The following is a 16,654-nucleotide window of genomic DNA, read 5'->3' as shown; positions in this document are numbered from 1 at the left end:
TTTTTTTTGGCAGACACGTCTTTCATTCGGGAAATACATCTTTCCTCCTGGTTCACACCCAGCAGATGGAGGAGTGCAGCTTCCTGCCTCCCTCAGAGCTTCCCCTGTGCACGGTCAACCCTGCAGGCTGGCACTTCCCCTCAGCGGGTCCTGGGGCCAACTTTCCGCAGCCAGGCAGCTCTACCTACTCGAATCCTGTTTTAGAAATCGGCTCTTCCGGGGCGCCTGGGTGGCTCAGTGGGTTAAAGCCTCTGCCTTCAGCTCAGGTCATGATCCCAGGGTCCTGGGATAGAGCCCTGCATTGGGCTCTCTGCTCAGTGGGGAGCCTGCTTCCCCCTCTCTCTCTGTCTGCCTCTCTGCCTACTTGTGATCTCTGTCAAATAAATAAATTTTAAAAAAAACGGCTCTTCCATGCTAAAATTTACAATAAAAATAAAATAATTTGCTCTGTAAACTATAGTAGAAAGTTTCAAGTGTCTTAAAAACGATCTTCTATACAACAGAAAAAGGCTTCTGTGTTTTTTATCTTGATGAAGTCCCAATAGTTCATTTTTGCCCTCGCTTCCCTTGCCTTTGGCAATGTTTCTAGGAAGAAGTTGTTGCAGCTGAAATCAAAGAGGTTGCTGCATGTATACTCCTCAAGGATTTTGATGGATTCCTGCCTTACCTTGAGGTCTTTCATCCATTTTGAGTCTATTTTTGTGTGTGGTATAAGGAAATGGTCCAGTTTCATTCTTCTACATGTGACTGTCCAATTTTCCCAACACCAGTTGTTGAAGAGACTGTCTTTTTTTCATTGGACATTCTTTCCTGCTTTGTCGAAGATTAGTAATTAACCATAGAGTTGAGGGTCCATTTCTGGGCTCTCTATTCTGTGTCTGTTTTTGTGCCAGTACCATACTGCCTTGATGATTATAACTTTGTAATAGAGCTTGAAGTATGGAAAGGCTCAAATTTTTTATTAGAAATTTCAGGAAAGGAAATCTGTCTTCTACTGAAGCTGTTAAGTCTAGAATCACCTAGATCTGCCACAATCTGCAGAACCACCTAGATCGGCCTAGATCTGGGGTGGGGTGGTTGATGTCTGTCTGAAAATGAAGACATCAAAGAAAGCATAGATAGATCCAAAAATGGAGAGAAAAATTTCTGGCAACTTTTTCTGAAACTCTCATCTAACCATGCCTGAGTCAGAGCTTCCTCTTGATTTTTCAGATGCACACACACACACACACACACAAACACACACAATTTTTTTTTTTCAATTTCAGTCACTTTGATTTGGATTTTCTTTTTGCTGTTACTCTGACAAAGTCGGTTATGTTACATGTGGTTTCCCCACTAGAGGGTGTAGCTCCCTCACTGTGCTAGGAGGAAGACTTTTTTTTTTTTTTTTTTCTTTTCTATTTTTTCTCCCCCAGAGAGGGAATACTAGCATGCTGGCATTTACTGTCAGAGACACTTGTTGGGAATGGTGCAGGGTCCCAGCCACAGACCTTACCTCCCTCATGGGGCCCTTGGCTTAGAAGGACTAGGAGAGCAGTCAGATAATCAGTCATGGCTACAGGCATAGGAAATGGGATAAGACTAAGGTACCAGATGAAGACTTCATCTCGAGAACCATGAAGCTTCCTTGGTCTTAAAAAGGAGACTGGTTTTTGTCTTCCATGGCAAATCTGATTGGCAAGGCATGCCTAGATTGTTATGTTGAGAAAGATTTTGAGGCCACACAGAGCTCAGTGGAGTGTACAATCATTGATTACTGATACCTGGTGTGGGCACAGGGAGAGGCAGGGTTGGAGATGATACTTTTCATCTGTGGGTGAGATGTTTCTCAATAGGAGTACTATTGGCATTTTGGAAGGGTTGTTTCTTCACAGTGTAGGACTCTTCATTATACTCTTCTAAGGCATTATAAAGCCTTAGTCCACAGAATGCCTGTAGTACCACTCCAGTCTTTGTGACAAGCAAAAGTCACAGACACATATTTTAATGGCTCTTATGAGAATAGTACTACTCAACATAAAGCTCATTAGGTTTGACCGAGAGTGGACAGACTTGGATTTACCTGAGAAATGAACTAGAGCTTCTTAAATTCTTTAAGGCAAAGGGGGAATAAATGAGTTCCTTTGTTTTGTTTTAGATCCTGAGATCAGACTGAGCTTGCCATCATTAGGGGATGGTGATTGAGAATGGGGATGGAAAGGAAGGGTTTCCAGACAAGGGAAGAAGATGCTTATGGAGACAGGGAGTCAAGTAAAACCTGACAGGAGGTCATTCACGTGTCATTCCGGGTGGAGGGAAGCGGAGGGAGAGCCTGAGCTGTGGGGAAGAAGTATTCTTGAGAGGTCAGTGTTATTTGGGGTATCCTAATCCCACCTGAAGTTTCCAAAGAGACCTAAATGTGTCTCTTTTGGTCAGTGTTATCTTTATATGACTGTTCTCAGAGAGTTGCCCTCCACTCTGTACTTCTGAATCCATTGAATAATATCTGTCACTTTTAATTATTTTTGGAACAAGATATATGAGTCAATGAATGAAAAAATAAATGAATAAAATATTCCTTATCCCTTAAATGTTCAAATACCACCTATTTTCATATTCTTCCTGCCCCTCTCAATGCCTTAAAAGAGAAGTGAGAAAAGAGGGTTTTGAGCAACAGGCATGATATTGTTGCCACTTTTAAGTTTTGTATTTGTCGATGCCCTTCAGCTGATGAACACCAGGAACATTTGAGTTGAACAAGTTGGGTTTATAATTTGTTGTGGAGAGGGAGAACACACATGGGAAGTCATAGGGCAGCTCAGTAAAAGGGTATTAGGAAACATTTACTGTAGGATTTGGGATTGTTAAACTAATTGGGGGAAAATTTAAGGAAGACTGGCTTTGCTGTAGAATGCATGCCCTCAAGAGTGGAGCAATTCTGAGCTTTGAGATCTCAGAAAGTCTTATTTAGAAAGAAGAAAGAATAGCCAAAGGCTAAAGCTGTAATTGGTGGAGACGGGCAGTCACTTACATTAGTCTAGTTAGGGGATGTTTGGCATTTTGTAGATTGCATAATGTTCAAGTTTAGCCTTTGTTCAAGTGTGATTATGGAGTAGTACTGTCTTTGTCTTGATTCAGCGTGGCTTTGCTGGGTGTTAATGTTCCATGAAATTGTTTAAGTTACACAGGACATCGAGGCCTAGCTGCTGCAGGAGGCTAACCTGCAACAGTGCCAAGATTGGCTCCTAAAAGTCATGTGGTTTTTTTCTTCCCCACATATTTTTAAATAGTCATTCATTTTCTTGTTTGCTCGCTGGATTGTAAACTGCACAAGGACATAGATCTGTTTTGATTACTATTGAGGTCCCAGAATTTAACCAAATCGCAGTCTTTTGAGTACTTAAAGAATATTGACTGAATAAATGAATAAATTGTCCAATTAGCCTATCAGACTATGAGTTGCTCAAAGTCAAGGTTCACTTTCTATTCAGCTCTGTATTTCTAGAAACACAATTCTGGCGCACCTAATTAAACATATCTTGAGTTAAAAAGGGGATTTCCATTAGGATAAGATTTATTAATTTTTTGAAAATAAAGTAATACCACGAATTCCACTTTTTGAAGGAAAAACGATGCTTAATTCAGATGGGTTCACTCCTGACAAAGGAAAATCATGTCACATCCCAGACTTTTTCGGTCTTTCTGCATTTTCCATTGTACTGAATACGAAGAGTGAGTTTCAAAGCTCTAAGAGAAATTGATATAAGTATTTAGAGACCATTTATATGCAACATAACCCTTCTAACCTAGCTGTACTCTAGTAAGGATTTTAAGGGAAGGGAGTCCTTGATTTATAAACCCCTGACTTACAGATAATCCATAGCTACACAGATAGGCTCTCCCCTCACTCTTCCTTCACCCTGGGGAATCCTTATTCAGGATTGCCTTATTTGTAAAATGGCCATTACTGTGGATACCTACTGAGAAAGCTCTTTGAGGCTCACTGTGAGAGTACTCTATGAACTGCAGGCAGGAAGGATTTTTATTGTTGGGGGCAAAGGACCTCTATATGTCAAGAGCAAGATAAAGACAGCAATATGAAAAACATAAATGAAGATATTTGCCCTTTTTGGCCAAATATAGTAACAGCAAGCCAATGACTACATTTTGTTCTAAATTATAGTTAGTGGGCTTTTGCTATTGCATTTTTCATGAAAAAGTGGTCCATTTTTTTCATGGATTTATTTATTTTAGAGAGGGAGGATGGGCAGAGGGAGAGGAGGAGAAAATCTCCAGCAGACTCCCCGTTGAGTGCAGAGTCGCAGATGGGGCTCCATCTCATGACTCAGATTGTGACCTGAGTGGAAATCAAGAGTCAGATGCTTTACCAATGAAGTCACCCAGCACCCCCCGCCAAAAACAGTCCATTTTTTTAAAAAAAAGTTAAACTAGCCACATAGGAGCTACTGGGCAATGATAAAAATGTTCATCTTCTACAAATACTTCCTATGTGACATTGGACAACAATTAACTTTGGAGTCTCTTCTTTTTATATGTAAAAAAGGGAATAATTATATTCCTGCCTACAGGGCAGTATTAGTGTGGGTCTCACAGGTGCCTTGTTTGGGAAAGTGCTTTCTAAGCTGCAGCAGTCTTTATGATCATGTATTATTTATGATAGTAGTATATTTTTTTCCCTTTTCCTGCACCTAGCAGTGTCGTGAACTTACAAGGTACTTATTAAATATTCATGAGACAAATTGATAAATATGAGAAATTATTCTGAAAAATCCTAAAGCTCTAGCCAAATATAAGATCCTAATCATGAGATAAGATATTGCAAAGTTTAACTTGAAGGCTCTGGATGTCAGATTTCTAGACTCGTCTCTTGGTTTTTACCCTTGTGAACTATGAGATCTTGGATATGTCCCTAAATTACTCTAAGCCTCAGTTTCATTATCTATAAAATGGGAGTGAATACCAATACCTCCTTCACAGGATAATTTTGAATATTGAATGAGATAATTGCTATGTAGTAGCATATACAGTGCCTGGCTTGAAATAAGCACAGAAGTTACATCCATTTATTTATAAGTTTTCAAAATCCCCATCCTGTATTCTCGTTAATGTGTTTTATATTTCCATGTATATAAAATGAATATATTTTTCAAAAGTCTGATCATACCATATATGTCATTTTATATCCTCATATTTTCCCTTGTTTAAACTTAACATCCTCTTGTGCTTATCTTTAGAAAACTAAATATATAATGTCTAGTAAAATTTCTTTTTATTATATATGGCTTAAAAAGGATGAGCCCTGAAGCAAAATGTTCACCCAGAAGTCTTTGGTTTGCCTAAGCAGATCAACCTTCCAACTGCCCCAGGCTGCATAAGTAAAGTACTGGCAGAACCTGAGCCATAACCAGAAGGATGGAGGGAGACACATATGCAGAGAGCGTAAAGTCGTGCTTGGTCCCCTCATCTTATCATGAATGCATCCTGGCCCCAGATTTGGAATACCTCGAAAATCTGAGAAGAAAGAAACTGCAAGTTAAAGGAGATAAATGTGACAGCTGGGGACTCAGAAAATTCTTATGTGTGAATTGTCTGAAATGGCCAAGCATGAGAAGCGGAATGGATTTCTCAACTGGACCGAGACAAAGAGAAGATTGGCAGTAGGGCATAGGTGTACTAAACATTAGGGAGATGAACATGGACAAGGATATTTAAGTGGCAGTGCCACAATAGGAAAAGAGAGCAGATTTTATCTAAGAAAATTGTATTTCCCTCCACTGCTACTAATGTCTTTGAACTCGTCCAAGAACAATTTGGAAAATGAAAACCTTAGAAAATACTAAATTTCTAGCAAAGTCAGAGGGCATTGGAGCACTGATATTTGTAGAATTACCATAAACAGTGACACAGTTGTTTTCTGTGACTGTTTCCCAAGAAGTACTGACTGCAGTTGTACTACAAATTATTGAAACCCATCATCTATTATGAGAATATTTAACTTTTTCCTAGTTTGGTACTCTTAAAACCATTATGCTGAACAGATCTGTGCATTATTCTTTGACAACACCTTTAAAACTTTCTAAGGATAGCCCCCAGAATAAGCCAGAACAACTTAAAAAAGAACAAAGTTGAAGAAGCTACCCTTCCTAATTTCAAACCTTATGGCAAACCTCAGTAATCAAGACAGTGTGATATTGGCATAAGGATGGATATACAGACCAGTGGAATAGTATTTAAGGCTGCAGAAATAAACCCTTGTATTTATGGACAATTGATTTTCAACAAGGACATTAAGATGATTCAGTGGGGGGAAAGAATAGTCTTCAGTGAATGGTACTGTGACAATTGGATATCCGTATTCAAAACAATGAAGTTGGATATCCTGCCCCATACCGTATACAAAAATTAATTCAAAATGGATCAAAGACCTAAGTATAAGAACTAATAATGATAACTAATAATAATAATAATTTGTTCCTCTTAGAAGAAAACAAAGGAGTAAATCTCTGTGACCTTTGGTTAAGCACCAGTTTCTTAGATTTGACAGCTTAAGCATAAGCACCAATAGATAAATTAAACATCACCCAAATTAAAATCTTTTGTACTTCATAGGACATCATTAATAAAGTAAAAAGACAACCCACAGAATGGGAGAAAATATTGCAAATAAATATAAAGAACTTATATCCAGAATATATAAAGAACTCCTGTAACTCAACAGTAAAAAGGCAAATAATATTATTAAAAGGTGAGCAAAGGATTTGAATAGACAGTTATTCAAAGAAGATAAGACAAATGGCTGATTAGTCCATGAGAAGATATTAAACATCATTGGTCATTAGAGAAATGCAACTCATAGTCACAAGATACCACTTCACACCCATTAGGATGGTTGTCCGAAAAAAGATGAACAATATCAACCAGTAAGTGTTGATGAGGATGTAGAGAAAGTGGAACCTTCATATATTGCTTGTGGGATTGTAAAATGTTGCCGCTGCTTTGAAAAACAGTTTGACAATCCCTCAAATAGTAAACATAGAGTTATTTTTTAACTTGGAAATTCCACTCCTAGGTATTTACCCAAGAGAAATGAAAAGGTTCACCCAAATTGTACATGAATGTTCATAGCAGCATAACTCGTGATAGCCAAAAAGTGCAAACAACCCAATGCTCATTAATGGACAAATGGATAAAAGCAATGTGGTATAGCCATGCAATGGACTATTACTCCACCATAAAAAAGCATGAACGGATACATTCTACAACATGGATGTACTTTGATAACCTTATGCTGAATGTAAGAAGTCAGAAACAAAAAGCCACATATTGTATAATTCCATTCATACTAATTGTTCAGAATAAGCAAATCCACACAGACAGAAAGTAGATTAGTGGTTTGCCAGGTCCTGGTGGGATGGTAGAAAGAATACATGTTTCTTCGATGAAATTTATTCTGAAATTAGATAGTGTTGATGGTCACTCTACACTCTAAATACACTAGCGACCAGTGAATTGTATACTCTAAAAGAGTAAATTGATTATTCACTCTGCTTTTAAATTAACACCCTAAGGATAAATTCTTAGCAACAAGAAGTTCTTTTTCATTTCCCTGAAATGGGATCCTAGGGAAGAGCTAAAAATAAATTTGGAGAAGGGGTAGTCTCTACAGTTTCTTTCCTCTAAGAAACCTCAGTGTGTGCCATGAGATTATTCATGACCACTACATTGGAAGCCTATGAGATAAGGTCTTGAGATTGTCTGGAAGATATCATTACACTGGTTGAGGATGATTATGGTATAGATCATATGTCTGAGTGAAAGAAAGAGTTCGTAAATATGGAAGGAGAACTAGGGCCTAGATAGGAAGGCCTGTTGATGGGAAGGTGACCAGTTATTTTGGTTTGTCTGAGACTGTTCTGTTATAGCACTCAAAGTCTCACATCCCAGGAAAACCTTCAGCCTCAGGCACACCTAAATGGTAAGTTGTCTAGTTGGAAGCAAGACAACAAGGACACTAATGGCTAGAAGTTACTGAGGGCCTACCATGACACAGGCATTATGCTAAGGGCCCCTTCTGCAGTATCTTTTTCAGTTCTCACAGTCAGCTTCTCAGGTAATTACTGAGGTTAAGTTATCTGTTCTAGGTCATATGGTTTAAATAGAAGACCTCAAATTTCAATCCTAGTCTATAGAGTCAGAGCCTTTAGTCTTAACCACCAACTCAACTGAGAGATTGAGCCAATGCAACACTTCTAAAACTGAAAAAGTGAATTACTTATAAAGGGTGCTTTAAATTTAAAAATGCTTTTTTATGCCCAGGGTCCCATTCATCCCCCTTAAGAACCCGTTTGCTTATTTGTTCATTCATTCAACAAGTATTTATGGTGCTTACTTGGCACCAGACACTGTATTAAGTGCTGAGAATGAATCCCAAACCTGCCCTCTGACTTCGTGGAGCTTATTTTTGGTGACCGAACATAAACAGCAAAATAAAATATCTGGCAGTTATGCTAAGGATTATGAAGGAAACAGAAGCACACGGAAACTATCAGAGGTAAATCTATTTTAGGTAGGATGGCCAGGGGAGGCATCTATAAGGGAGATGCATTTAGACTGAAGCTCAGATAATGAGAACAACAAGTCCTATGAAAAGCCGGGGAAAAAATTCTTGTAGGAAAGAGGACAGTTTGCCCGAAGGTCCGGAAGCCGCAAAGAGCTTTGTATGTTTGAAAATACCAGGAAAGAAGAGTCAGTGTTCATAGCGTATTTAGGAAGTAAAGCAGGAAATCTTATCTCAGACGTGTAGATGAGAAGTTGAGGTAGGGGGGTCTTACCAGAGTTCCCAGTTACCGCTCAACCACGGGGCAGGACCCAACCTTCTGACTGAGTGCTGGGACTTGGTGCTTTAGTCTTAGGTTGAAAAGGGTGATTTTTCATACAACTGTGATTTTCAAACATTTTAGGAACAGAAATTTTTTTCACATATAATCTCATATTGAAGCCTAATGTTCAAAACATATAGAGGGTGGCTTCTCTCCTGGGGCTGGAGGTGGGGCTCCCAATCCCAGGGGTTTAGTCCCGGGCTCTCCCCACCCAACCCCCTTATGTTCAGTCAGCCAAACTGAAACCCGAGTGACACTTTTAGCTTACAGAATCACATCTTGAAGACCTCACACACATTTTCCAAAATGTGTAGAAGGGTTTTGTTTTTTGGTTTTTGTTTTTAGTTTTAATTCCAGTGTAGTTAACATACAGTGTTATATGGGTTCCAGGTATACAATATAGTGATTCAGCAGTTCCATAGATTATCAGTCAGCTTCCCATTAGATTCTTAAAAGAAGTTTCTGTTTTGTGTATGGTGTTTTCACTTACATGTTAGCGAAGCAGTACACGCAGGTATTAGAATATGTAACATTATTAGAAGCACATAACGGGCTGACTCTTATGGAGCATGTATGTTTCTTTTGTATAGACGTCCTTTGATAATAACTGCATGAAACGCCCTAAAACAAAACTTACAGGTCAAACTGTCTATCCTGTAATGATCTCTTAATGGCTTCTAAATATTAGTGCTTGGAAATTTTATTTTGTGCAGACAGGACATAATGATAAAATATGTCTTTCTTCACACTTTAAACATCAAAACTTCCTTATCTTAAATGCAGCAGCCAGAGCCTTTGGGATTTCCACTTTGAAAGGCAGATGAGGCTATATAGCCCTGAACTTCAGCTGTATAAAATATATCTGTAACTTGTTAGAAGGGAAAGAACATTCTGGGAAGAGACAAAAATGCCTATAACCACTGTTCAAGTGCTTCTGGAATCATTTTAGTTAATCAAAACCCCCTTTAACTGTGGTGCCCACATCAAAATACACTGTGTGGTCCCACTCTGGTATTGGCTATCATCCAGTCCTCTGGGGATTAAGAAGCTGGAATAGTGAGCAGAGATTTCCTTAATATCTCCTCATTTTATTTTTCTCCCTTCATAGTCCAAGAGTTGGAGTAAGCTGGATTTAGGGCACTTGAGCGACAGAGTAAATTGTCTATAGGTAGAAGGGGGCTTGGAGAGTTCCTGAGTACCATGTAATGAGCAGATGAGGAGTGAGTTGCCACAGATTTATACTTCATTGGCTCAGATCACAGTATATCCACATATCCATAGATCAGGGGACTGCCCTGTCTATGAAACTTAAATGGCCCTTGTTACTTACAGGAGTGCTTGCCAATTTCAGTTACTTGATTCATAATTCCTTCCAAATTCATGGCCATTTTTCTTTAAAAATATTTTTTGTTGAATGGGTTTCTTTTTTTTAAACTTCACTACTCATCCTAGAAATATCCTGAACATGAATATCCATGATTATCTTGGATTTGTAATTCTATTTTTCCCTAACATGCTTTAAAGAAAAGCTGTGACCACTGCAATAAGAAATATTCATTATCAAATTAGCTAAAATCATCACTAATATTATTAGAAGATACTCAAATAACTTTTGGGGAAATACTTTTTTATGTCTCTCATCTCCTCTTTTAATGAATAAGATTACAAGATTTGTTTGGGAAGGCTTTACCAAAAAATGGAGTCTTTAGTGGGTTCTTAGAAGATGAAAATGCTTTCTAAAATTGGATATGAGTATGAAAAGAAGGATAATTTGATTAGAGAGAATTATATACACAAAGACAAAATTGAAATAGTATGGAATCCAAAATAGCTTAAATTACCTAGAACTACGGTGAGAAAAGGGAATTCTCCTGTTAGGGAGAAAGAATCTAAGTTGAAGAAGGTATTTTAGGGCATGCAAAAAGGTTTATCTCCCACCAGTACTAGAAGTCACTGTTCTAAAGAGAAAGATATCTCAATCAGATTTTCATTTTAGAAGTAGAGTTAATACAGGAATTGGCGAGCTTTTCCTATGAAGACCTAGGTAGCAATATTTTATAATTTTTAAGCCATGTCATCTCTATTGCAACTACCCAGTTCTGTTGTTGTAGCCTAAAAATAGCCAGAGACAGTACAGAGAGTAATGAGTATGGCTGTGTTCCAGTAAAACTCTATTTCCAAAAATAGGTGGCCATAGTTTGCCAACCCCTGTATCAGACTCAGTCCAAGAAGACCATTGGGGGGCCATTGCAATATATAGGCAAGAGGTGGGGAGAACTTAATATGCAGGCAATAGCAATGAATTTAGAGGTAGGAAAAAAATAAAAACTAGAAATAAGGAGCTTTCATTGCTAGTGGTATATAAGGGGATAGAGGAATAGTGGAGACAGAGATGAATCCTGGTTTACCCCAGAATCTATTTTGACAGAGATGGGTAGATTGAACTACATGCATTGTCATTGTGTATATCAGAAGTGCTCAAATATTAGCAACTTCATGTGGTTTAATATGGTTCCACCTTATAGAAATACTAGAAGCCTAAGGTTGTAAAAATCATTCTCATGTAAGAAGTAGAAAACTTACCTTGACTAGATGGCGACCAAAAATATCTGAAAAAAAATGTTTAGGGAAAAGGATCAAGTAAAAAATGTATTATTGAGGTGTGACCAGTTAATTAACCCCTTAAGGAATCCCATATAAGTTAATAACCATGAAAATCTTAGAAAAATATGTGGCTCCTTCATGTAGGATTTGCCTAGCCATGCCTGATTCCCCAAACACTTCCCCAAATACACTTAGGGTCCCACTGGAGAATTCAGCCATAACCCATTCTTAGGTTTAATGCTGACTTTAGGCAGAAGAGATTTAAATCCAAGCTTCAGTCGCTGGGACTCAGCAGATCATCCACCACTGGGCTGCTCAGACATTGTGTAGACCCCTTTTAGACAAAGTCTAGTTCTTCATAGTCAGCCTGGCTACCTGCTGGCAAAAATCATAGATACCTGCCTTCTTTTTTGACTATTGCCTGTCTTAATTATCCTCTTTCCAAACTCTATCTGCTTATAAGGAAGTCTCTTCCTCTGTTTGGGATCTCTGTGTCAACACCTGCTTACCTAAACTATTAAAAGTTCCTATGACTTTCATATTTATATTCTACTTAGCAGCCTTGACTTCTTTCAGCTACTGTATCTGAATGTCCTCCCTGCCTCCCCTTCCACTTCACCACTCCGCTGGCAGAGTTAGTTTTACATCATGGGTTTCCCTTCCCATTTTGCTGGAGTAAATTAGAAAAAGCTGAGCCCTCTCTTGAGATTTGATAACAGCAGGTAGTGCTCTAATCATAAGCCATGTTAGAAACTAATACTGCTTTGTGTAAAAGGAATTTAAATACACACACACACACACACACACACACACACACACACACACAATATACCAGTGTGTGGGAGTATGGTGGGAAAGTATTAGGAAGAGACGGGAGGAGAGATGAAATTGATTATCAACTCAAAAAACCAAATTATTTGTTAAATAGTGATTATACCTCTCATCAATCATCTTTTAAGATATCTCACGTCTGAACCCGCTTATGGCAGAGTTTTTAGAATATGGAAAAATGGATTCACCACTGCCATTCATTCTGGTTGAGGTAGTCAATTCATCTCTGAGAGAAACTTCAAAGTTTCAAAAATCCATACATCTAGAAAACAGTTCCTGTTGGCTTGTTTCTTCCCTTAGAAGAAAATCAAATGTTTACTCCCTCCCCCAAGTTCTTCGACAAATCCTTACATGAGAAATAGCTGGTAGCCAAAATAGCCACCAAGAAAGTTTTCATCTTTTCCCAAAAGGAACAATGCCATTCATCCACCAGAGTTCCCTCTGTCAAGAGCTTCCCAGCAGATCCTTGGAGGCTCAACTCTCTTGAACTGAGGGTTCTACTCATTATGAGAACCTGAGACCCCATTATGAAGTCACCTTGCAAATGATTTGTTTACATGTGACACCAAGGACAAAGTCACTGGGTCACCGAAGACCAAGAATACTCTGCAGGCCAAAATATTTCATTTGTAATAGGCTATAGGGCTGTGGTATGATTATGATATGATAATTTAACACTGATTTGTTTGATTGTTAAATTATCACTGGGTTCCAGAGAAGTACATTCTGTTTTTTAACTAGCAAGAAGAAACAAATGTGAAAAAGATTAACTTAGAGTGAGTAATTCTGGAGAACTTTTAAAAATTTACATGTCTGTCTTTAACACCTACTCCCTCCCACCCAAAGATTCTAATTCAGTAGGTCCAGAGTATGACTCAGATCACACACACACACACACACACACACACACACACACTGCATAGTAGAGTCTGATTCACCTCTGCACTTGAGAACCAGTGGATTAGGATACCACAATTTTATACTAAAGGGCTAATTTTCTGGGTCTCTTCTTCCTTTACTGCCTAATGGCAATTTTTCTGTCTTAGTAGAGCAATCTTTTTATCCTTTTTTATTGCAATAGCCATTCCTACTTTCCTAGTCATAACATCTACTATTATATTTAACATAAAGTATATTAAAGAAATAGCCAGGATGTATACATGGAAACTCAAGTCTGTTATGTGTGATTTCTGTTATAATACTTGGATTGCATGATAAGGCAGAGACCCAGAGATCATGAAAAATCAATAATTCTGTATTGAAGATTGTGTTATTACCAGGTGAAATAGGGCTTAGTTCAGATTGCTACTAAACAGAGACATGAAGTTTAACTCTTAAGGAAGGGTGTGTTATTCTACAAATATGATCAGTTCTCACATTTCCCAGGAATACCAAATTCTCCTAAGCACTAGGAGTTTGAATAATAAAGATGGACTATCTTAGAACAGATCATTCTTTCTACAGTGTGACCAAGATTCTTTGCTTGACTAACTTTTAATCAGGCTCCTGATCTCCTAGGGCCATGTGGGCAATTGCTTGTATAACTTTGTTTTTGTAAGAACCCTGCTAAGTCAGTTTAACCACAATTATATTATACAAATATAATTATTTTTACATTAATTGATTGACAAATAAAATCATAAGGTATTTGCCAGGACTTTTTTTAAGATTTTATTTTAAAATTGTAAAATATTTGAAGTGTACACTGTGATGATTTGATGTACATTTATATTGGGAAAGGGTTTTCACCATCTAGTTAGTTAACACATCCATCACATAGTTATCCTTGGAGGATTTTTTGTTACTGTTTTCATTTTTGGTGAGAACATTTAAGTTCCACTCTTAACAAATTTCTATTATACAATACAGTGTTTTCCACCATAATCACCATGTTTTACATTAGAACCTCAGCACTTAGCATCTTATACCTGAAATTTTCTTAGTACGATTGGCTGAATTTAAACCTGGGAAAACAGACTCCAGAGCTCACCAACTTAACCACTGTGTTTTGTAACTTTTTGGCTCAACATAAAGTGTTCACTGAGGACAAAAATAATCTTACTCATCATTGCCCCCCACCCAGCACCTGGCACATGATGTGTGAATAAATGCTGATTAAGAGATTATGAGCAAATTTCCTCTTGCGATTGAGTTCTAGCTTCAGAGCATTGTGGTCTGAAAATATGCAGGGAATGATCCCAATCTTTTGATACCGGTTGAGACCTGACTTAGGACCAAGGATGTGATCTATTCTGGAGAATGTTCCATGTGCACTAGAGAAGAATGTGTATTCTGTTGCTTTGGGATGAAATGTTCTGAATATATCTGTGATGTCCATCTGGTCCAGTGTGTCATTTAAGGCCTTTATTTCCTTGTTGATCTTTTGCTTGGATGATCTGTCCATTTCAGTGAGGGGAGTGTTAAAGTCCCCTACGACTATTGTATTATTGTCGATGTGTTTCTTTGATTTTGTTATTAATTGGTTTATATAGTTGGCTGCTCCCACGTTAGGGGCATAGATATTTACAATTGTTAGATCTTCTTGTTGGACAGATCCTTTGAGTATGATATAGTGTCCTTCTTCATCTCTTATTATAGTCTTTGGTTTAAAATCTAATTGATCTGATATAAGGATTGCCACTCCTGCTTTCTTCTGATGTCCATTAGCATGGTAAATTCCTTTCTACCCCCTCACTTTAAATCTGAAGGTGTCTTCGGGTTTAAAATGAGTTTCTTGTAGGCAACATATAGATGGGTTTTGTTTTTTTATCCATTCTGATACCCTGTGTCTTTTGATTGGGGCATTTAGCCCATTAACATTCAGGGTAACTATTGAGAGATATGAATTTGGTGCCATTGTATTGCCTGTAAGGTGACTGTTATTGTGTATTGTTTCTGTTCCTTTCTGATCTACTACTTTTAGGCTCTCTCTTTACTTAGAGGACCCCTTTCAATATTTCCTGTAGAGCTGGCTTGGTGTTTGCAAATTCTTTCAGTTTTTGTTTGTCCTGGAAGCTTTTAATCTCTCCTTCTATTTTCAATGATAGCCTAGCTGGATATAGTATTCTTGGCTGCATGTTTTTCTCGTTTAGTACTCTGAATATATCATGCATGGCGACTAAACAGCATCCTTCTAAAGAGTGAATGGGTCAACCAGGAAATTAAAGAAGAATTGAAAAAATTCATGGAAACAAATGATAATGAAAATACAACGGTTCAAAATCTGTGGGACACAACAAAGGCAGTCCTGAGAAGAAAATATATAGCGGTACAAGCCTTTCTCAAGAAACAAGAAAGGTCTCAGGTACACAACCTAACCCTACACCTAAAGGAGCTGGAGAAAGAACAAGAAAGAAACCCTAAACCCAGCAGGAGAAGAGAAATCATAAAGATCAGAGCAGAAATCAATGAAATAGAAACCAAAAAAACAATAGAACAAATCAACGAAACTAGGAGCTGGTTCTTTGAAAGAATTAATAAGATTGATAAACCCCTGGCCAGACTTATCAAAAAGAAAAGAGAAAGGACCCAAATCAATAAAATCATGAATGAAAGAGGAGAGATCATAACTAACACCAAAGAAATACAGACAATTATAAGAACATATTATGAGCAACTCTATGCCAACAAATTTGACAATCTGGAAGAAATGGATGCATTCCTAGAGACATATAAACTACCACAACTGAACCTGGAAGAAATAGAAAGCCTGAACAGACCCATAACCAGTAAGGAGATTGAAACAGTCATCAAAAATCTCCAAACAAACAAAAGCCCAGGGCCAGATGGCTTCCCGGGGGAATTCTACCAAACATTTAAAGAAGAACTAATTCCTATTCTCCTGAGACTGTTCCAAAAAATAGAAATGGAAGGAAAACTTCCAAACTCATTTTATGAGGCCAGCATCACCTTGATCCCCAAACCAGACAAGGATCCCATCAAAAAAGAGAACTACAGACCAATATCCTTGATGAACACAGATGCAAAAATTCTCACCAAAATACTAGCCAATAGGATTCAACAGTACATTAAAAGGATTATTCACCACGACCAAGTGGGATTTATTCCAGGGCTGCAAGTTTGGTTCAACATCCGCAAATCAATCAATGTGATAAAACACATTAATAAAAGAAAGAACAGGAACCATATGATACTCTCCATAGATGCTGAAAAAGCATTTGACAAAGTACAGCATCCCTTCCTGATCAAAACTCTTCAAAGTGTAGGGATAGAGGGCACATACTTCAATATTATCAAAGCCATCTATGAAAAACCCATTGCAAATATCATTCTCAATGGAGAAAAACTGAAAGCTTTTCCGCTAAGGTCAGGAACAT

General features: G+C 37.9%; 1 protein-coding gene across 2 annotated transcripts; it reads right to left on the bottom strand.

The window, feature by feature from the left end:
• Positions 1–3,553: 3,553 nt before the first annotated feature.
• LOC116864043 (ovomucoid-like) lies at positions 3,554–12,804 on the bottom strand. Of its 2 annotated transcripts, none has more exons than XM_032851248.1 (4): positions 12,669–12,804; positions 11,466–11,491; positions 9,373–9,503; positions 3,554–3,729 (listed from the first exon to the last, which is right to left on the bottom strand). In XM_032851248.1, exons 1-4 carry the CDS (start codon positions 12,712–12,714, stop codon positions 3,654–3,656), a joined length of 279 nt encoding a protein of 92 aa, XP_032707139.1. In that variant the 5' UTR covers positions 12,715–12,804; the 3' UTR covers positions 3,554–3,653. The 2 variants fall into 2 exon arrangements, with proteins under 2 accessions (XP_032707139.1, XP_032707140.1); XM_032851249.1 differs by lacking the exon at positions 12,669–12,804 and adding an exon at positions 12,424–12,504.
• Positions 12,805–16,654: the final 3,850 nt, after the last annotated feature.

This window comes from Lontra canadensis, unplaced genomic scaffold (assembly GCF_010015895.1).
Source record: "Lontra canadensis isolate GAN:19392208 unplaced genomic scaffold, GSC_riverotter_1.0 scaffold5, whole genome shotgun sequence".
Classification (NCBI taxonomy): Eukaryota; Metazoa; Chordata; class Mammalia; order Carnivora; family Mustelidae; genus Lontra; species Lontra canadensis.
This window is presented reverse-complemented; position numbering and strand designations above follow the sequence as displayed.